General features: G+C 41.6%; 1 protein-coding gene across 2 annotated transcripts; it reads right to left on the bottom strand.

Moving 5' to 3' along the window:
- Positions 1–834: 834 nt before the first annotated feature.
- Positions 835–16,145, bottom strand: rpl7l1 (ribosomal protein L7-like 1). Of its 2 annotated transcripts, none has more exons than XM_047388927.1 (6): positions 16,062–16,145; positions 12,541–12,649; positions 11,126–11,289; positions 1,894–2,031; positions 1,699–1,808; positions 835–1,532 (listed from the first exon to the last, which is right to left on the bottom strand). In XM_047388927.1, the coding sequence occupies exons 1-6, from the start codon at positions 16,073–16,075 to the stop codon at positions 1,324–1,326; spliced, it is 744 nt and encodes a 247-aa protein (XP_047244883.1). In that variant the 5' UTR covers positions 16,076–16,145; the 3' UTR covers positions 835–1,323. The 2 variants fall into 2 exon arrangements, with proteins under 2 accessions (XP_047244883.1, XP_047244882.1); XM_047388926.1 differs by lacking the exon at positions 16,062–16,145 and adding an exon at positions 12,724–12,854.
- Between the last annotated feature and the right edge of the window lie 6,854 nt (positions 16,146–22,999).

The raw sequence follows: 22,999 nt of genomic DNA, 5'->3' as shown, positions 1-22,999 counted from the left end.
ATAGTAATGAACTACTTTTTGAAGACATAGCAGTTCGTTGAGATATTTATATAGTTATATGATAAATTTGCAATTAATTGTGCTGACCCATTAGGAGTGCTTGATTTTTCTTAATGACCGCTATGATATGTACCTCATGCACACATTAACACTAACAGCTTGGCTTGCAAACTATTCAAAAGAGGCTTAGTATTACCACAAATGTATTACATACCACAGTGATTGCTTTCAGGTTGGAATTAGGTGTTGCAGGACCAGAGGATCTTCTGGTGTATCAGGTACATAAACCAATACTCTGGTCTCCCTGATCCAGCCCTGACCTGCAGGGGCACTGAAATATTTCACTCTATGTCTAATGAACCTATGTATCAGTTTTCTTTCTGAAATGAGTGAAAGAAAATATTGAACATTTTCACAATATTCTAATGTTTGAGATGTACCAGCAGATCCTTTAATTCCTGCAAGTGGTTTAACAGTGCAGATTAGACTCATTCCTCCAGCAAATTTCAGATGTTTAAATTGATTGACAGCTGGAGAATTTGAAGACCAAGTCGACACATCATAGCTTTCATGAACCCTTGTCGCTTTGTGGCAGGACCAGGGAGTGTCATTGTTACCCTTGGCTACCCTGTAGCCAGTTCACCACTTTTACATCCTCACACCATGTTTGATCTATACCAGTCACTGCAGATAAACCCACTCAAGGACATGTCTTCTGTCCATCTGTCACTCTTTGATTCTAGCCAGGAAACAGTATTTCAGATCAAAGATAACATCTTAGAGCCAGAATGTCTGAAACCTGATTCAGGGACTAACCCACTCAATGCCATTGTGTGTAGTCACAAAAAATAGATGTTTTATTGTAAAACCCATCTGCATTGACAGTAAATTACACTGACTGAAAACTCTGCAACGAAAATACAAACAGTTTAACACAGTAAATATATTTGGGTGTACAGAGACATGAAGGACAACCTGACTTGACTGAATCATTGTAGATGTGGCAACTGCAGACAAATTCCTCTGACAAACTGAGGAATGTTCCTGTGGGAATAATAGTTTCTGTTTTCGAGTCCTTCTAATTCAGTTCTTGTTCTCTGGCGCAAACATAACCTGTGCAAAACATCATGGGTAAAGCAAAGCTCCTTATTTCACATCACTAGGTCATCTCCCAGCCAGCTGTGTCACCAGAGAATGACGATACAATGAATGATGATAATCAAACCCAGAAAGCTTCCTTGCTGAAAAGAAATCATATTTCTCTGCAACAAATTCAGCATCCTTAAAGTTGGAGCTCGGTGTCCATCTTGTGGACGTTTTCTCTTAGTTCAGCAGTCTAATGATGGAGTTGACATCTGTGGCCCGGAAGCCAGGGTTTCCAAGGTCTTTCATCAGCCCGGCTTTGTCCCTGGCGGCATGACGAGGCACTGACAGCCTGAAAGGCAGCAGGAAGTTGTTGGCTGCTCGGAAGCTCTTGCCAACAGAGTAGATTTCATGGATCAGGTCCTCCAGACATATGATACCAGCTTTACCTGAAGAACAAGCAGAAGGAGGTGGGTGAAAAGGACAAAAATGTCCAACTGATGGCAGTGTGCTGAAATATTTACAGAAAAAGCTTCAATATATGAAAGTGTAACTTGAAGGGATGTCAGAGCTGGTTTAATGGGAAAGTAATGACGTGGGTGTAAAGAGACGTACCCATGTGCTGCTCAATGAGGGCGTTGTCTGTGAGGGGGACTCTCCTCCGGCCGATCCGGGTCTGACCTCTCTTCAGAATGAGCTCGCGGACTGACTTTAAGTTGGGAAATCTGTTGGAAGGATTCACCAGTGTTCACTGCAACCCCAATGAAACGTGTTATTACTGCTTACAGTGCAGCAGTCAGAATGACTCACCCCCAGGCCACATAAGGCTCCACCATCTTCATCATAGCTATGGAGGTCTTGTTGATTTTAACAAAGGTCCCACTGAAGATCTTCCTCAGCCTCATCATCTGGATCACCTTCATCACTTTGGGGCTGACACCTTTAATCCTAACAAGACAGAACACCAGGGACTTACTAAAAAGGCTTTCACTATATTCCACCATGGGTACGTCCCTAAATAAGTAAATTGGTTAGATAAATATATAGATAGGGTTTCTACAAATTTCAGGAAGTTAGAGGCAAGATTTATTCAGACCGTTTAGTTTTGATACATTTTTCTAAACATACAATTTAAGTCAGTTTTAGGAGCAGAATCCTTCTCTAAGTTTGTGGGTCAGGTTGAATATTTAAGGAGAAATTTCTCTAACAGCTTCCCTGCATCATAGATGGAGATCCACCAATCAGGGCTTCTCTGGCCAATACTGATTTCCGCTTTGCTTTGAGATCCGACCAGCTGATTTCCATTTTTGTAGCAGAGAAAAATGCACAGCAGGTACTTACATAGGTCTAGTACTACTGCATCCAAGAGAAAATGAGGGGAATAACCAAGGTTATTATTGTTAACGAAAACTAACGAAATAACGAAAACTAGAAGTAAAAAAAAACAGTTTTGTTAACTGAAATAAAAATAAAAACAAGACTTTGCAAAGAAATAAAAACTAACTGAAACTTTAACAAGAGTTCACAAAACTAACTAAAATTAACTGGACTTCTAGAGATAATGTGCTTAGTTTTCGTTTGTGTGTCTCATACATAAGTATGAAGTCTAGTCTCAGGTTGTTGTTTTTTTTCTTGCTGTGCTGCATGTCAGCAAAACTTGGGATAAAGCGGCACAGTCCAAATTGGGATTACTTTGAATATGACTGTTTTAGATAAAACCAAGTGTCTTGTAGAGTAGGGTGACCAGACATCCCCGATTTAGACAACCTGTCCCCGACTAAAACTACCCCCGGAAATGTTTCCCATTTTAGTGTTTTGTGAATGAGAAATGTTGTGTGTAGACTTACTACGGTAGCCGGGGGTAGAAAGTGCGAGTGAACATGTTGCGCGCAACAACTGCTGTTACGGTAGCTGCTCCCGCTGCTAACATTACAGAGAAAGTAGAAGAGCTGAGGGCGCCGCCTTGGACTGACCTGATCGTGGCCATGATGGTTTGTTTCGCAGTAGGAAACGTTACTAGTGTTGTCAATGTTCAAAAAAATTAATAAATAAAAAAAATGGCTTGGATGTGTTTTGTTTTACTAAAGGTGAGGACACAAATGCAAATAAACCAAGTTTATATGAACAAACAACAGCAAATAGGAAGACAAGAGCACAACTCCATGATTCGTCCAAAGTAAAATGTTTTAGAATTGATTGGTGACCTTTAGTTTATATTTGCTGAGTTAGTTATTAGTTGTTTTGCTAATTTATTATATTGATTTGTGAACTTAGGCTGAGGGGTGTTTTCCACTCAGTTTGGACATATGAATGTTACTGAAAGTCAACAGGGAAAGTGAATGAGGCAAGAACTGCATGAACTGAGAATGATGAGAAGGGAGAGAGAATCACCTTGTTAAATGTGCATTTCTTGCGTTGTATGAGCCTGTAGCTCCAAGTAAAAATAGTTGCTTTTTCTTTTGCTAAATATGGCAATTTTGGTATTTTATCAACTGAGGAAAATAGTTAAATAATTAAAGAAAAGTTAATATTTAAAGGATTATCCTAGTTTCCCAGTATCTAAAAATATCCAACTACTAAAGGGTAGCTGAAACAATAATTCTATTTTATTTGTCAAATTGTAATTTTTCAGTATGTAATAAGCTCTCTTGTTTTTGGAGAGGACTGTGATTATATAATGCCTCTTTTAGAATAGTGAGTGTCTGATAGAAGAAAAGAGAGGAGGAAAATAGAAAGACTGATAGAAAGAAGGGTAAAGCTAAGAGCAGGGAAACAGCAGATGAGTGTTAGAAAAAGGAGGAGAGTAAAGAAGACAGACATTACTACTGCTAAAAACAATGTGGATAGACTTCCCTGCTATTACATTTGATTTTTATAGTTTGATTACGAATAAACATTTTTAATATAAATGAAACCGTAACTGTACCAATGTTTTCGTTATAGCTTAATAACATTTATTTCTTTTAATCTCTGAGCTGGAAATGTCCCTGGATTTGATTTCAGAAAAAAGACAAACTATAACTGAAACTAATAAAAACTAAACTGAAACTAAGCATTTTGAAGAAATAAAAACTAAACTAGCAAACAAATGATAAAAAATAATTAAAACTAAAATAGAATTGAAAATGTGAATTCAAAACTAAATAAAAATAAAAACTAATGAAAATTGCAAAACTATTAAAACCTTGGGAATAACACACTATGCCTACAGGGGTTGGACAATGAAACTGAAACACCTGTCATTTTAGTGTGGGAGGTTTCATGGTTAAATTGGACCAGCCTGGTAGCCAGTCTTCATTGATTGTACATTGCACCAGTAAGAGCAGAGTGTGAAGGTTCAATTAGCAGGGTAAGAGCACAGTTTTGCTCAAAATATTGAAATGCACACAACATTATGGGTGACATACCAGAGTTCAAAAGAGGACAAATTGTTGGTGCACGTCTTGCTGTGTGGTTTCTGTCCCAGCCTTGGAACACTGGACCAGCTCTATACCCTCTACAGGGTGCTCGAGGGTTCATGGGAGTTTGCCCAACCGGTTCACATGTGTTTTGTGGACCTGGAGAAGGCATTCGACTGTGTCCCCCGTGATGCCCTGTGGGGGGTGCTCCAGGAGTATGGAATCGGGGGCCCTTTATTAGGGGCCATCCGGTCCCTGTACGAGCGGAGCAGGAGTTTGGTCCGCATTGCCGGCACTAAGTCGGACCTGTTCCCAGTGCATGTTGGACTCCGGCAGGGCTGCCCTTTGTCGCCGGTCCTGTTCATAACTTTTATGGACAGGATTTCTAGACGCAGCCAAGGGCCGGAGGGGGTCTGGTTTGGGGACCAGTGGATTTCGTCTCTTCTTTTTGCGGATGACGTGGTCTTGCTGGCCCCCTCTAGCCAAGACCTACAGCATGCGCTGTGGCGGTTCGCAGCCGAGTGTGAAGCGGCTGGGATGAGGATCAGCTCCTCCAAGTCCGAGGCCATGGTACTCGACCGGAAAAGGGTGGCTTGTCCTCTTCAGGTTGGAGGGGAGTTCCTGCCTCAAGTGGAGGAGTTTAAGTATCTCGGGGTCTTGTTCACGAGTGAGGGAAGAATGGAGCGGGAGATCGACAGACGGATCGGTGCGGCTGCCACAGTAATGGGGGCGCTGTGCCGGTCCATTGTGGTGAAGAGAGAGCTGAGCCGAAAAGCAAAGCTCTCAATTTACTGGTCGGTCTATGTTCCTACCCTCAACTATGGCCATGAACTTTGGGTCATGACCGAAAGAACGAGATCACGGATACAAGCGGCTGAAATGAGCTTCCTCCGTAGGGTGGCCAGGCACTCCCTTAGAGATAGGGTGAGGAGCTAGGCCATCCGGGAGGGGCTCGGAGTAGAGCCGCTGCTCCTCCACATCGAGAGGAGCCAGTTGAGGTGGCTCGGGCATCTATATCGGATGCCTCCTTCCTCGGGAGGTGTTCCAGGCACGTCCCACCGGGAGGAGGCCCAGGGGACGGCCCAGGACACGCTGGAGGGACTATGTCTCTCGGCTGGCCCGGGAACGCCTTGGGCTCCCCCTGGAGGAGGTGTCTGGAGAGAGGGACGTCTGGGCGTCTCTGCTGAGTCTGCTGCCCCCGCGACCCGGTCCTGGATAAGCGGAAGACGACGAACGAACGAACGAACAACATTATGGGGGACATACCAGAGTTCAAAAGAGGACAAATTGTTGGTGCACGTCTTGCTGGCGCATCTGTGACCAAGACAGCAAGTCTTTTTGATGTATCAAGAGCCACGGTATCCAGGGTAATGTCAGCATACCACCAAGAAGGATGAACCACATCCAACAGGATTAACTGTGGACGCAAGAGGAAGCTGTCTGAAAGGGATGTTCGGGTGCTAACCCGGATTGTATCCAAAAAACATAAAACCACGGCTGCCCAAATCACGGCAGAATTAATTGTGCACCTCAACTCTCCTGTTTCCACCAGAACTGTCCATCGGGAGCTCCACAGGGTCAATATACACGGCCGGGCTGCTATAGCCAAACCTTTGGTCACTCATGCCAATGCCAAACATTGGTTTCAATGGTGCAAGGAGTGCAGATCTTGGGCTGTGGACAATGTGAAACATGTATTGTTCTCTGATGAGTCCACCTTTACTGTTTTCCCATATCCGGGAGAGTTACGGTGTGGAGAAGCCCCAAAGAAGCGTACCACCCAGACTGTTGCATGCCCAGAGTGAAGCATGGGGGTGGATCAGTGATGGTTTGGGCTGCCATATCATGGCATTCCCTTGGCCCAATACTTGTGCTAGATGGGCGCGTCACTGCCAAGGACTACCGAACCATTCTTGAGGGCCATGTGCATCCAATGCTTCAAACATTGTATCCTGAAGGCGGTGCCGTGTATCAGGATGAAAATGCACCAATACACACAGCAAGACTGGTGAAAGATTGGTTTGATGAACATGAAAGTGAAGTTGAACATCTTCCATGGCCTGCACAGTCACCAGATCTAAATATTATTGAGCCACTTTGGGGTGTTTTGAAGGAGCGAGTCAGGAAACGTTTTCCTCCACCAGTATCACATAGTGACCTGGCCACTATCCTACAAGAAGAATGGCTTAAAATCCCCCTGACCACTGTGCAGGACTTGTATATGTCATTCCCAAGACGTATTGATGCTGTATTGGCCACAAAAGGAGGCCCTACACCATACTAATAAATTGTTGTGGTCTAAAACCAGGTGTTTCAGTTTCATTGTCCAACCCCTGTATTTAAGCATAGTAATACAAACTTTAACTGGTTTATTTGACTAAACTAAGAAAGAAACGCCAGAGTGTGTGCATAAGTTTGTTTTTAGACAATGAAAATGGTGGTAGGATTGATGATTCCTGTTTCTGTTTGCATGGCCAGCTAAATCTTTCACCTCTCATCCAAGAACGATTCTTTCTTTTCAAATTCTTAGGGAAAAGAGGCACCCATTTTAGGACCACAATGTGTTCAGTTTGTTCTGAGCTGCTTGGAAAGAAGAGTAAAACGTGCCATTAAGAGTCATATCTCTCCATAGTCAGTTACTTTTATAAAAACATTTTTTGCACAGTTGAAGAAATATACTGAACATACAAACCTTGCAGACACCAGGTGGCAGCAGAGGACTACATAGATCATGTAGCCTCCTGATACAGTTATATGTCCAATGGGAGTTAATTTAAGGCCTGGATATTTCACTTTTGATTGTTCAAATAATACAGAGAAGCATTTAAGCTTTCTTTTTAAACTAAAAATGATTCAAAGCTCCTTCAGGTCTCCACTATAAGGACATCTGGTGGCAGACTGGAATTACAGCAGGCTTGTCATAATTAAGATGGAAACACCAGCACTAAATGTTTTAATCCTTAATGTGTGTCATTTAATCTGCATATTTCCAAAACAGCTTTTAATTTCCACATCACCTTTTAAAAAATGACTTCTATCTATCTTTGTATAACAAGAAACGCAAATATTCAATTAAAACCCTCTCTTCATGCCTGAAATCCATCCCTCACCCAAAGTCAACACACACACACTGGGGTCAGCAAACTGAGAAGCTTCAGAGCTCCTATATTGTTTGACGAGAAATTGTCTGCACAGCCTGAAGAAGCCTTCTCAAACCACAAGTAAAACATCTTGCAAATCTAGCTAGCAGCACAAGAGCACCACAGGGGCCTGTACTCTCACCATTCCTTTTCACTCTGTACACCTCAGACTTCCAGTACAAGACAGACTCCTGTCATCTGCAGAAATACTCGGATGATTCTGCAGTCGTGGGGTGGATCAGAGATGGACAAGAAGATGAGTACAGGAAGGTGGTGGACCTCTTTGTGGCATGGTGTGGAAACAATCACCTCATCTCAAACGTGAATAAAACAAAGAAGATGATTGTAGATTTTAAGAGAAACAGGAATAAGTCAAACACTATTTCCATCATGAGAGAAGAAGTGGAGGTGGTGGAGGAGTATAAGCCGTCTACAAGAAGGGACAGAGAAGACTGTACTTCTTGAGGAAGCTTAGGTTCTTCAGTTTTTCCAGCAAGATGCTACATATGTTCTATAAGTCTGTTGTGGAGAGTGTGATCTCTTCTGTCATCATCTGCTGGGGAAGCAGCATCAGAGCCAGGGACAGGAGATCCTTCCTGGCCACAACCATCAGCATCTACAACAGCTCTTTGAAGAAACCTACATAATATGAGCTACAACATTTAATTTCCCTTTAGGATTAATAAAGTATTTTTGAATTGAATATCTATTTAAATCACAGACATAAACAAGTCTACTGGATACTTTACCATTCCAATACAATAGAGACTGGAATGAACGAGAACTTCCACAGACCATAAAATATGAAATACATGTGTGTCAATAAAGGATTAGACCACAGGAAAGATTAGGGTCTAATTCCAGACCTCATGCTTGAAATGGTGAGAAGCTAAAAAACCTGATGGATTGTTCTGTACTACATGAGAGAGAGGAGCACGCCGTGGCAGACACAGTCAAGCTGCAGGTAACGTTTGGTTTTTAGAGAAGTAATTCATAGGAGATGAATGATGAGTATGATGACAAAGAATGCTGAACAGATTGTGTAAATAGTCCGACTGGAGACAATTGCATTCTGAACCCAGAGGTCTACAAGTCAAAGCAAACACCTTAGTACATATACCAGACTTCGACACTAGCAGTCAGCTGTTTTGTTACGGGCCCAGGCCCTGTGTTTTCTTTAGTTTCATCTAAAGTGCTTCTCCGCATGAGAAGTTTCCTGCTCCAGGTGCTGATTGGCTGCCTCCCTCTGCTGGTGGATTTCCTGTGAGGACTTTCAAGGATTACCTGTCCAAAGATGATTGGCTGGAGCACACCTTGGACAGCACCACCCTCTCCCCTGCAGCTGCCAATAAGGGAAAGTCAGGCCACATGAGGGAGCTAATAAAAGCTACCTCAATCTTCCAGTCAGTGCTGCTGTGCTTGAGGTGCCGTATGCCACTGGTTTTTTTTTGACTGGATAGTCTTTGTTGGGGACTGTATTGGTTATGGCTGTTTAGAAACCCTTGGTAGTCTACAACTTTGAGAAACCTTATTTCTGCTTGTAAGTCAGTAGTTTTGGGTTCATCAATTTAGTTATAATAGACTTTGTGTTTTATTTTATTTTGGGCTTTTCTATTTGGGGTTTTGCCCGGTGACTTTTCCTAGTCTATTTCTTTATTTTCTTTTTTTGTGTGTACAACAGTTTGCAGTGTTTCAGCTCATTTTTGGAGGAAATCCTCTTACCTTTGTTGTATTTTGTTTCTAGTGCTTTGCTCTGGAATTGTAAAAATAAACTGTAACTTACTTTTTTTCACTACATTTTTGGGTCTTGTAATTTATGCTGCATCCTTCACCAGCCAGGACATAACAGTCTATACCACCAGAGGAAAAAACAAGCACTTCTAGTGTTTCATTGGTTTGTGGAAATATCAGGACTTATCTGTTTAGACAGAAAATGAAGGTCTCATTTTTAAGCGATTCTATTCCACTGACTATACCCTGTGCAGAGTTTTAAATTTGCTTCCAGTTGACAACGATCAGCTACAATGCATCATAAGGGCATCGCGAGACTTTCAGCCACATTAACTGAGGCTGAAAGCACAACACTGAAACAAAGTTGGACAAAATATCTAACTTAAACTGCAAGTTAAGTGAAGAGAAGATTTCACTGGGTTTTTATGTGGCTCAACATGTCCTTATTTATTTTACAGTTCTTATCCAGGGCCACAACATTACACAAAATTACTAAAGTACGCGGGCATGAAGACTGCTACATAAAAATCTGCTTATTTTGATGGTGAACAAATAGGAGAACAGACCAACAGCACATGTTCCACTTTTCCCTTTGTTTAATAATCTCCTGGCATACCCATGAAGCCACAACTTCATAAGCCTTTCAACATAATACCCATTTGTTCTGTATTCTAAATAATAAGGTCAGATTGAAAACAGGAAGAAGACCTGAAGTTTAGCAGTTAGTTTAGATGCATTAACATAACTACAATTAATATTAAATGGTAAGTTGTGTTTAAAACAATTATAAGCCATTATTTAAGGTATTAAACTCTTATATGTAATAAACGTGTTGTCACAAACAAACATGGCTTTCGGCCCACATCTTGGTGGCATGGACCTGGTTGCTAAAGTAGTGAGTGGTTGGATAATTTAAATAGAAATGTGATGGTGGACTTGTTTGTACTGGTAAACAGAACCTTACACTGTAGCACAGCTTAAAGTCGGGACCTAGGTTTCCCCATGGTCTGTAAAACACAATGATCCATATTTGGAATGCTCATATAGCTGCAATGTTCAATACCAGAAAGTGAAAGTTTTGTCATCATCCAAAAGCAGAAGCAGCTCAGCTGAATACGTAGTTTGTTTACACTGCAGTTTTGAGTCACATGACATTGCACCTCAGACAATAAGCGTTTCAACCTGTGATCCACACATTCTTTGAAGCCCCGTTGATAAGAATCATCCCAACAAAGACGATGCCTCTGATCTGATCAGCAGAATGAATGTAAAGCAGTGTTGCTATACAAAACAAAAACAGCAGCAGCTGGAGTCTGCTGGTGCAGACAGCAGAGTTGTTGTATGACCCTGCAGTATCTGTTCGATCTGAGTAAACACTAACCAGCAGAGTCTGATACAAAGACCAAATACAGGATGGCACGGCATGCATGATGACTGCCAGTCATAACAGGGAAAGCTCTTGACTACTCGCTCAGTTGAATACTGCCGAGCTGTAGGCCACGCCCCTTTGGTTCTGATCTGAAAGCAGATCTGCTGATCTCGGCGAATTAACTTTTATGAAGTGAAGGACAGAAGGATCCATAAAGGAGGAACTATGATCCATTCGAAACTAACATGGTGAACCAGAAGTAATCATCCAGCGCAGACACGTATCTTTGTCAAATCTTTAGACCATATCGGACTTACAGGATTCCATTAAAGTTATGAGGGGTTAATAGTCTCCACTTATAAGTATTCACACTTGTTTACTCTTATCCTAGAGAAAGCACTTACTCTCTGATGCGCATAGCAAAAGCTAGCTTGTTTTTTTCTGGAGGCAGAGGGGCAGCGGGCCTGTGGTCTGCCCTTCTGATGCGTGTCTCATCTCTGTGCTTTTTGTGACAGTCTTTCAAGAAATCCTCCAAACGCCTGAACTTTAAAGGTTTGCCTTTCGTTACCTGGAAAATACAGAACCATGCATGTGAAAAGTACAGCTGCGGAAAGCAGAAAAAAAAATATAAACTTCTAAACAAATTAGAGGGAGACTTAGAAAACATCATGTTGCATATTGATGCCGATGTGAAATGGGTAATGTGTTAGGAACAAAAGGATGCAACATTATTTGATCAAAATGATTAATCCACAGAAAACACCATCCACAGTCACGGAGAAATAGAAATTGAAAAACTGATGCAGCAGGCATTTTGACAGCAACTCAAAATGTTACTCCGTAGTTCGTATGTCCCCAACGTGCTCGTATGCATGCCTGTCAACGTCTGGTCATGCTCCTTATGAGATGACCGATGGTGTCCTGGGGAATCTCCTCCCAGATTCTAACCAAGGTATCACTGAGCTCCTGGACAGTCTGAGGTTCAACCTAGTGCTGTTGGATGGACTTAAACATCAGGTCTTAGAGATGTTTCTACCAGATTTAGTTCAGGGGAGCGTGGAGGCCAGCCAGTGGTATCAATGCCTTCATCCTCCAGGAACTGGCTTCAGACTCCTGCCACATGAGGTCAGGCATTATCATGCACCAGGAGGAACCCAGGACCCCCTGCACCAGTGAAGGGTCTAACAATTGGTCTAAGGATTTCATTCTGATACCTGATGGCAGTCAGGGTGTCATCGTTCCACGTAACCATTACTATTTTTAGTACCTGCTTGGTTGTGTGTTCAACCGTTGTGAGTCACACTGAAAATGCGACGTCAGAAGACTTGGTCACTGATTGGTTAGGGGGAGGAGTCACTAGTCACAGCATATCTCATTAACTTATATCTTCAATTAGCATGAGCTATTGTTAGCTTATCCTCTCTCATCTAATTTGTATCCTTTCATTTTATATGCAATGACTTCCATCTCTCTCCTGTACTTATCCACAGGACTTAAGGTCTCTGCCCAGAGCTTTCTCCAGCTCTTTTTTCACGCTGAGTCTGACAACAGCCATAAATGGAGCAGCAGCCTAGGCTGTTGGGCTTTTAATGACATCACTTCGGACCTTGCTATTAACAATCCTCGCCCCAATTGAGAAAACCATTCCTGCTTCTGGGCTCAACTCATTTGTGCCCCTTTAGCCCCTCCACTACTGACTGACTCAACCTTTAATTTTTATGAGCAGTGTAGTTAAACATAGATATTATTTAGCCTAATTTCAAGCATGGTTTTCTACTGGTAAAGTCACATTTAGCCAGGAAAAACATCATTCACTCACCTTCCTTTTCTCGAGTAGTGCAAGTTTGGCTTGTGTGGCTTTGATGGCCTGGTATGTTTTTCTCTTCTTGAGAAGGTACTCTGGAACTAACTTGATCACTTTCTTCGACCTAGAATGATCAGAACACACAAGTTACATAAATAAGTTGTTTGCTATAAACATACCCAAAATATCATTGATCATCTTTTTTTTCCCCTCCCATTTCCATCAGGAGCATAGCTCGGACATATCGATGAAATATTAATCCGACAGAACCGGGTTGAATGTACCTGAATAATATTAGAATTTCTTAGAATCATCCGGGTATTCTGTTATTTCATGTTTTTAACTACCTGTATACAGATACATCTAAAAAAGTTATATCATAAAAAGTTCAAATATATTTGGTCACTCATTACAGAAATTGGCTCATAATATATACAGTGAGGAAAATAAGTATTTGAACACCCTGTGACTTTGCAAGTTCTCCTGCTTAGAAATCATGGAGGGGTCTGAAATTTTCATCTTCGGTGCATGATCACTGTGAGAGACATAATCAAAAACCAAAAAATAAAATAATCGGGAAAAGTATGATTTTTTTAAGTAATTTGTGTGTTACTGCTGCAAATAAGTATTTGAACACCTGTGGAAATCATTGTTAATATTTGGTACAGTAGCCTTTGTTTGCAATTACAGAGGTCAAACGTTTCCTGTAGTTTTTCACCAGGTTTGCACAAACTGCAGCAGGTATTTTGTCCCATTCCTCCACACAGATCTTCTCTAGATCAGCCAGGTTTCTGGGCTGTCGCTGAGAAACACCGAGTTTGAGCTCCCTTAAAAGGTTTTCTATAGGGTTTAGGTTTGGAGACTTGCTAGGCCTTTCTAGAACCTTGATATACTTCTTACGGAGCCACTCCTTGGTTATCCTGGCTGTGTGCTTCGGGTCATCGTCATGTTGGAAGACCCAGCCACGACCCTTCTTCAATGCTCTGAGGGAAGGAGGTTGTTCCCCAAAATCTCACAATACATGGCCCTGGTTATCCTCTCCTTAATACAGAGCAGTCATCCTGTAACGTGCAGAAAAACACCCCCAAAGCATGATGCTTCCACCCCCATGCTTCATAGTAGCTATGGTGTTTTTGGGATGGTCCTCATCCTCATCATTCTTCGTCCTCCAAACACGGCGAGTGGAATTAAGACCAAAAAGTTCTATTTTGGTCTCATCTGACCACAGACCTTCCAAATGGTCATGGGCAAACGTAAGACGGGCTTGGACATGTGCTGATTTAAGCAGGGGAACTTTCTGTGCCATGCATGACTTTAAACTATGACGTCTTAATCTATTACCCACGGTAACCTTGGAAACAGTGGTGTCAGCTCTCTTCAGGTCATTGACCAGCTCCTTCCATGTAGTTCTGGGCTGATTCCTCATCTTTTTTAGGATCATTGATACTCCACGAGGTGAGATCTTGCATGGAGCCCCGGTCCAAGGGAGATTGACAGTCATGTTTAGCTTCTTCCATTTTCTAACAATTGCTGCAACAGTTGATCTTTTTTCACCAAGCTGTTTGGCAATTGCTCCGTAAGCCCTTTCCAGCCTTGTGGAGGTCTACCCTCCATGATTTCTAAGTGGCAGAACTTGCAAATTCGCAGGGTGTTCAAATACTTTTTCCTCACTGTAGATTCATTACACATAGGAGAAATATTTCAAGCCTTCATTCCTTGTAAAGTAAAAGCATAAAAGCAAACAAAACATTCAAACAAACAAAATACAAATGTTTGTATTATTGTATAAGCCAGATTGCTTTTTTTCGTGTATAAAATGATCCACTGGGATTATTACCTGAAACGCAGCTCAACCATAACTTAGAAAATAAGGCTCAGGGGTTATAATGTAAGGGGGCGTGGCAGGGGAAGGAGAGAAGAGTGTGGACTGGTAAAGCTCCAAAGTTTCAATTTTGGGATTTATGAGCAAGGTTTTGTCTCAGCCAAGGCAAAAACGAGCACAAGGACTTTAAAGCATAAAACCTTAAGCACAAAGACTTCTGACTGCAGTGTAGATAGTTTTAGGTTGGATATTCGTGCTTCCCGGATTCAGCGGGTCATCCTCTGTTTGATCCATTGCAGGTTGTCTGATTACGGGCAGCTTCTTCTGCACACGCGGTTCGCTTAAGGACCATCAATAAATTTTCAAACCAAACGCACTGTTTCATGGTGGTATTGTTAAGTGTATTTTTGGGGAAATGTATGTGTGTCTCAACAGCTGATTTTATGTGTGATCAGCTGGTTTAGGATGTTACATGATGTTAAATACAGTGCCACACCTGAATGTAATTCAGAAAGCTCATGTGTCCTGTTTGTTTTCTTTCAGCCTTCAGGCATGGGTTATAATTTGTGAATGGCTAAATTATATTTTGTTTTGTCGTGCTCCAGCTAGCCCAGAGTGTCTGAGGTCTCCCTTAGAGATAGGGTGAGAAACTCGGTCATTTGGGAGGGACTCAGAGTAGAGCCGCTGCCTCTCCACATCGACAGGAACCAGCTGACGTGGCTCGGACATCTGGTTAGGATCCCTCCTGGACGCCTCCCTAGTGAGGTGTTCCGGGCACGTCCCACCGGGAGGAGGCCCAGAGGAAGACCAAGGACACGCTGGAGGGACTGTTTCTTGGCTGGCCTGGGAACGCCTTGGGATTCCCCCGGACGAGCTGGCCCAAGTGGCTGGGGAGAGGGAAGTCTGGGTCTCTCTGCTTAGGCTGCTGCCTCCACGAGCCGACCCCAGATAAGCGGAAGACGATGGATGGATGAATGGATGCTCCAGCTATTGTGGCTCCTAATATTGTAGTCGCTCTGGAGTTTTATTACCTTTTTCCTGTACTATCTCAGTGAAAACCTATTTTTTTCTGGTCCCACGGCCAACCAGTGAGCAGCAGTTTGTTCATGTAGTCTATAATAATCATACCTGCTCAGGAGCAGGGACCAAAAAAGTAGGCACCGGTACGTAATGGAAACGTGCAAGAAAGCCGAGTGGAGGCGAGTAGGGCCAATTCGAGCCAGTGGAAAACAAACCGATCAAACCTTCAACGTGCTGTAGCGGTTTTTCTATCCGACACATATGATCACAGTGTCATTTGAAAGATCTTATTTTGCTCTTTTCAAGGAAATCGTTTATTTGGGCAAAGCAACAATGTTGATAATTTTGCAAATATTCCTAGTTACAAATTTAACAAGCGGAAATGATGTTGCCATCTTTTAAAACACTCGAGCAAAAATGTTTTGCAGTCAGATTAAGTCCCCTTTACAAACAGCGATTTTATTTTCACAAATTCTCAAGACATTGAGTGCATCTAGCAGCTTAATGTTGTCATTTTACACTCATCACGACAGGACATTGAAAGCACTATTAATTGCTTTTATAACAGCGCCTTCGAAATCATACAGGACCATATCTTTTTGAAATTACTAATAGTTATTTGTTTGCACATCGACCACCGAAAATAGATTAAAATAAACACGGGATGGATTTAGATATTTTAAAGTTCACTCACTCTGATTCAGCCATGTTTGAAAAGCGTGTAAGCAGCGGACGGAAGTATTCAATGTAAGCAATTTATGGCGATTACTGCCCCCAACTGGATTGGGGGAATTTTTTATTTTATACGAAAGTTCAATTAAATTAAATTCAAAAATACTTTATTAATCCCAAAGGGAAATTAAATGTTGTTGTAGCTCATATTATGAAGGTTTCTTCAAAGAGCCGTTGTAGATGCTGATGGCTGTGGGCAGGAAGGATCTCCTGTAGCGCTCCATCTTACAGCAGATCTGAAGAAGCCTCTGACTGAAGACACTCTGTTGTTGTAGGACAGTCTCATGAAGAGGATGATCAGGGTTCTCCATAATGTTCTTCATTTTATGAAGAATCCTTCTTTACACAATGATCTCCAGAGGTTCTAGAGGAGTCCCCAGACCAGAGCAAGCTTTCTTCATCAGCTTGTTGAGCTTTTTTAAGTCCCTGGCTCTGATGCTGCTTCCCCAGCAGATGATGGCAGAAGAGATCACGCTCTCCACAACGGACTTATAGAAGATAGAAGGACGTTGTTGATGCTGATGGCTGTGGGCAGGAAGGAGCGCTCCGTCTTACAGCACATCTGAAGAAGCCAAAGCTTGTAGAAATTAAAACCATAAGTGGACTTGTTTTCATTTGGTGCAGTTTGCTTTGACATTGCATTTTTTGCAGGCGAACTATTACTTGTAAACAAAACCATGCGGGTGACTATCATTTGCTCCCATTGGACAGAAATTGAGAAAAACCAACTGTTGCGTGCGGAACCCCGTTGTTCTGCATATTTGTGTCGTTATTAAGGCTGGAATATCATTATGAGGGTCAAGAGCAGCTCATTCAACACAGATTTTGCGATTTATAATTTTCATTTATTAGTTTGGAAACCCGTCCAATGCGTGCTGCAAGCCGAAGGAGAGGACGTCTAAAGGGGGAAATTTATTGCCAAAAATCAAGAACACATATTTACATTTGGCAGCAGGATTTAATTCTGCTTGTGCTCAAACATAGAGATGCCTGCACTTAAAACATCTGCTCTCTCTCAAACCGCTCTTCTCTGTTTGTGGATTCGTTTTACTCGCTCTCTGATTGGAGAAGAACCATCGCCTAGCAACCGTTCCAGCCAATAAAATGACAGTGCGCAACTGCGAGGTCACAGCCTTTGTCCCAATACCCATACTACACTCTATGCACCTCAATGAAGTGTGTGTACTTTGAAAAGTGCATGTATGGGTTGAAGTGCGCCTTGCACCTGTGCGCCGTAACTGTGACATCAAAAATGGCGTGACCCGTCGCTGTTTTTGCGGTCTTGCTGCTAAAAAATATTTTAGAACTGTAACAAGCAATTGTTTTGAGGAGAAGAAAGCGCAGGAATCGAGGAGGCTGATATATCAGACTCTCGCTGCGCCAGAAGTGTTTGTTCTAAGGTCATTTAAATGTTATGGGCTACTGACTGCCCAGAATCACCCTTACGATGTTGAGCTTGAGAAACCAGTAAAAAAATGTATATCGTCGGCTTGCTGTCTAAAGTTACGCAGTTCTTATTATTCTGGTTTGATGGTTGAATAGCTGCGCTTGACCCTCTACTGGGTCGCTACATCTCCTCTTCCGGTGCATGTAGCGTTACAATTGTCAGTGAGTTCTGAGAAATCTTCATAAGACTAACCATTTATTTTTGTCAGTTTAATGGTTTTGTTGCTGGTCATAATTTAAAAAGGAAGCATTATGGCCGTACTGGTTTCATGCATTTTTCTAACATCTAACAAGCAGGGGCCAACATATTAGCTACACACATGTAGTGTATAGACAGGGACAGGAACTGACTCCCTCTCCCGAAGGAGAAGGTCCATCCCCCGGGGTGCTCTAGACCCTTGGTTCAAGGCTCGCCGCAGACAACACCATAGTACACCCATCCTAATCTATGAAGTGCCCTGTAAGGGTAATAGTTTAATGTTAAAGCTGTTAAATATATGAAATAAATGAAAAAAAAATCTATTTTTTAAAAAGTTTTTTTTAAGAAATTATAAGTTGTGAATGAAAAATTGTAGCTTGAAAGAAAATGAAAATATATTTTTTAACTTATATAGGATAGGATGTCGGTGTACAGAATTTGTTCATTTGGTCTCTGTGGGGATTGAGGAAGCTACAGATTCAGAAGCTACAGAACTTCTCACCCTCTCATATGAAATGCACAGGTCTTTCCTACTATTATGTTCTTGGGAACAAGCTTGAAGTGAATAATGAGAATTCCTGCAATTTTCTGACAAATGGAGTTTAGACAAAAATTCAGAATGAAAGACTCACCTTCACCGCCTCCACCTTCCGATGACTCTTCTGTGCGTCTCCCGGCCTTCCAATCAGCATCCTGTCCGCCTGATTCTGCATCCAATCACCTTCCGACGCCTTGTTTTTAAAGGACCTTCAGCTGTGTCCATCCTCGCTTGTCAGCTGAGCTCATCCCTCCTCCACCCCACTTCCACCATCTTCCTTCCCATCTCCTCCCGGGTTCCTCGCTCCCTGGCTGCCAATCCACCACCAGTGTCGGATCAGGGGGAAGACATCTCTAAATCTAAACCTTACAAATGTCCATCTTAGCTCATTTCATTCACAGCATTCATGTCTTCCTCCCAGGTCCGAGCGCCAAAGAAATAACCATGTAATTTCACATCATTAAAACTTTTCTATTTGCCATTCCTTTTCTTTGTGAGTCTTTTCAGATTGAAATGTATACAATACATGTTAAATGCATTTGACAAGTTCACCAATATGAGACTGATTAGCCAACCAGTCACCTTGAATTATATTGCTACTCAGCACATTTAACAAAAACTTCGGTAACAATACACAATTCAGTCCGAGTTAGCTTTATTTTAATAGAAGGTCTGCTACGATCTGTAAAATTACATTTTCTATAATATGTTTTGACTGAAATGGAAGACACAACACAGAGGACAGGGAATTTGCTGCTGTTGTCCTCCAGATAAGCAGGTTCACACTGTAAAGACACTGCTGTCAATAGCACTTTAATTATTCTATGAAACATTTGTTTTAAAAAAAAATTTTTACATGCAGCTTCAATCAGCTGGTTTGTGTCTAGGATAGCAAAAAAATAAGCAGCCCAAATACAGACAGCAGCGTCACTGAAATTAAGTTTGTTGACTGGTTTGTGGTGTTAGAAACCTGTATTCAGAAACCTGAATACTAATTCTCTTTATTAAAAAGACAGGTTAGTGTTCTGTGTGAACGGGCTAGCAGCAATTCAAGCACAAATCATCACTGATATTAGCAAGTCTAATATGGTAATAGCTTTAAATACAGTACACTGCTAAATACTCTACTGCAAAGTAAACAGTTCACATGTTTATAATCAGCTCCTTCTGAAAATGGGATCCTTTATTCTCAAACTCACTTAAGGATGGCTTAATGCAGTCATTCTACAGCAAATCAGCATATACAGCATCAGCTAGGCACCAGCACGCCCGCGATATTGCAAGAATACGCAAGTTTAGATGATGGATGGATGGATGTCTTCATGTCAAACAAGTAGCTGCTGTTGCTTCTTCTTCTTCTTTGGTTTAATCGTGGTTCCCTACTAGCAGTGGGCAGCGCCAGAAGAGGAAATGTAGCAATCTACAGTGGCCACACAAGCACACCTAGTAGAAAAAAAAACAAGCACACCCCAACTAAGGCTGTGACCTCGCAGTTGCACACTGTCATTCTATTGGCTGGAACGGTTGCTAGATAATTGCTAGCCGTTTCCAATCTGAGAGAGAGCAAAACAAATCCAGAAGCAGGGAAGAGGATTTTTAGAGCGCAGTTTTGGTCTTTGCAGAGAGAAAGTTTGCGCGTGAGCAAAAGGAGGCAAGTGGGAGGAGAAAAAATCTGTTCAAGAAGCATTAAATCTGAGCATGGAAACAAAGAAATTATTGAGAGCAGAATATATCTGAAAGAGAGCAGATGTTTTCAGTGCAAGCATCACAAGTTTTGAGTTCAAGCAATGAAAACCTGCTCTTAAATTTAAAATATGTGCTCTTGATTTTTGGCAGGAAATTTCCCCTATAGACGTCTGCGTGCCATGTCCCACAACATGCTGGTAGCTGCGTTGCTAAGCAACATACAGCTTATCAGGTATGATATCAGTACAACGTACACCTTTGTTACTGGCTATGGAGGCTTGTTAAGTCCAAAGAGACGTATGTTTTCTGTAGTTGGGTCGGATCGGGGCTGGTTCGTATTCACACCATAAGTGAACTGCACCAGACTCAGTTTGGAAACAGACTGAGACCACCTCAGAGAGTGGGTCTCGGTCCGGTTCTTTGGTCTGGACCAGGGTTCATATGAGTGTTTTCACACCTGCACAAAAGGTCTGGAAACTACCTCTGGTCCGTTTAAAGTGGACAGGTGCGAATACACCCTCAGGCTTCCATGTAATAGTATTTTCTGGCCACTCCCAGGTTAATTTCCAAAGACTTCACCCAAAATTTAAGAGGTTTGCGAATTTTCATAAGATTTCCCAAAAAGCAAAGTCCTGGATCAATGGGTAATGTAATTTGAGTGATATCAGGTTGTATTTGAAAAGAACTACATTAATGATAAAAATATTATAGGGCCTATTTTATTGTGACCTCTAACCCACCAACAAACACACACCTCTTTTAGCCTGTTTTAAGTTTTCTTAAAGTTATGCTCATTATGTGCTATTAGTGTAGAACATTCTAATCCAGGTTTGAAGTGTCTAAGTACTGTAGTTTTGAAGCAGAACCAGTTCAAGTGTAGTCCAGATGCAACAAAGCACTAATATGGCCCCTCATTAAACTTTCACAAATCAAAAAAAAGCTTTCACAAATCCCAAATTGTGTTTATAAGATTCTGGTATTAGTGTAGAACAATCCAGTCCAGGTTTAGAGTGCCTAAGTACTGTAGTTTTTGAGTTGGAGCAGATTAAAGATGCTCAAGGTAATGTAAAATGAGGTGGAATTGCCCTTTAACTGTTTCCCAAATTGGAAACATCAATCAGAAGCCAGCTTCAGCTTCGTGACCAGCCTATATATATTTTATAGCTTCTTCTTCTCTTTTGGATTGCTTGACGTGCTGCACCTGCAATGGCTTCACAAACAGAAACATTTGATTGATCAACGTCCAAATCAATGTTAACTTTTTGCATTTTGTTATCACTTATTCTTTTATATTTTCCTCAATCAGCACTTCCAACATTCCATCTTTCTACACCTCCTATATCCTTCATCATTATCATTTTTTCCTATCTCTAAACCACTCTAGTTAGTATAGGTCAGATTTCACATCCTACTGCGGATCCCGTTAAAACCTTCTAAATACTAATCCCTACAAGACTCCATTTCTGAGATAAACTCTTGTGCCACTTCTATCATTAAGACAAACCTGTTCTTTATGTTCATTAATTGTTCCACCACCTCTCCATTGGCTTGAGGTCCACTAACAGTTTTGTTAGGGCCGAGGACAGCACAGTCTTTAAGGCTCATTATCCCCAATCCAAATTTCAAAGGCTAAGCATTTTAACTTATTTCCTTATTCCCTTTCCCAAAAAATTTTATTATATTCCTTGTTTTCTAAATACTACACACCCTCCTTCACCTTCCTCTTCCCTGTCTCTTTGAACAGTCATATCCTTTCATCCCATAATCTAACTCGGATTTTAAGCCATGTTTCTTGGACACAAACAATAGCAAATGGTCAGGAATTATTAATTGCTATTAGGCTCCTACAATAAATAATTTTATATTCTTCCTCCACCCATTTTCCCATCCATCTCAAGCCATTTAATTCCCAAGAAAGATCCTTCACAGCTAGGACCTTTTGACACCTGTCAAAATAATTTAGATTTTTTCAGTTTTTCCACGAAGCTGCCTCTGCAGCTACTTACAAAGAACTAAGGTGAGTTGCTGAGCAAGTTTTGTCCCCCACTGTTCATTGTACCTGTTCAATGTTGGTATATAACCACCTAATTTGTCTTCACCCTATCTCTGCTTCAAGCTTTCTGTCATTCTAACAAGTGGTCTCAGAAACTAGGGTTTGTGCTACAAAGAAGAGTTGAGGATGACAAAGAATGGAGAGAGAGGAGAATGCATGACCTATTGGCAGAGCCTGATGGCGAAGCAATACCATCAGGCGACCAGGGGCTTTAACAATCCTGAGGGAAAAAATGTAGGAACTTGCATGTTTTGGTTAAATCACTCATCCGAACTCAAGCAGCAATGGGTCAACAGATGGGAAAAATTGCCAACAATCAAGAGCAAAGATGGAAGAATATGCAGCAAAACCTTCAACAAATACAACTACAAGTGAATAAAATTAAGCAAGACTCTAGAAGTGAGCAACAAGAGCCTAAAGCTGTGCAACTTCAAGAAGACAATTATGATAATCCTAGCAGGAGCACATGGTCCATCTGCTACAAGTGCTAGATTGTTTTAGAGCAGATGGACTAACCATCAACCCTCAGGTATGACCTGTTTCGTTGTCCGATGAGCTAACCCCTCCCTCCTACTTCCCTATGTCTAAAGGGATTGCTCAGTCCAGCTCTCCATCCAACGGGTCCAGACTTCCCTAAACCTGAAAGGTCTTACTAAGCAGGTTTACTGGTAGTAGCCTATCGCAGTCATCCACACTTTCAACAGTCACTTTTGTTCACGGCTGCTCATTCTCTAATTTTACAACTGGCTCTTGGTATATGGGTTAGGTTCATTTTAGTGGCTCGGCACAAGCCCCAAGGGCGCTGTTTTAACAAACTTGGCTAAGGCGACCTATAAAAACCTCCTAAAATATCTTAGAACCAGGCAACAAGACTTTTTTACCACCAATGAAAAACCAAAAATACGGTGACTCAAATAATTGAATGTCCACGATTTAACTAGAATTTTATATGCTTTCTTTAATTAGTAACGCTTTTGC

This window comes from Girardinichthys multiradiatus, chromosome 15 (genome assembly GCF_021462225.1).
Source record: "Girardinichthys multiradiatus isolate DD_20200921_A chromosome 15, DD_fGirMul_XY1, whole genome shotgun sequence".
In the NCBI taxonomy this organism is placed as follows: Eukaryota; Metazoa; Chordata; class Actinopteri; order Cyprinodontiformes; family Goodeidae; genus Girardinichthys; species Girardinichthys multiradiatus.
Note: the sequence above shows the minus strand (reverse complement) of the source record. Positions and strands in the feature narration are given on the sequence as shown.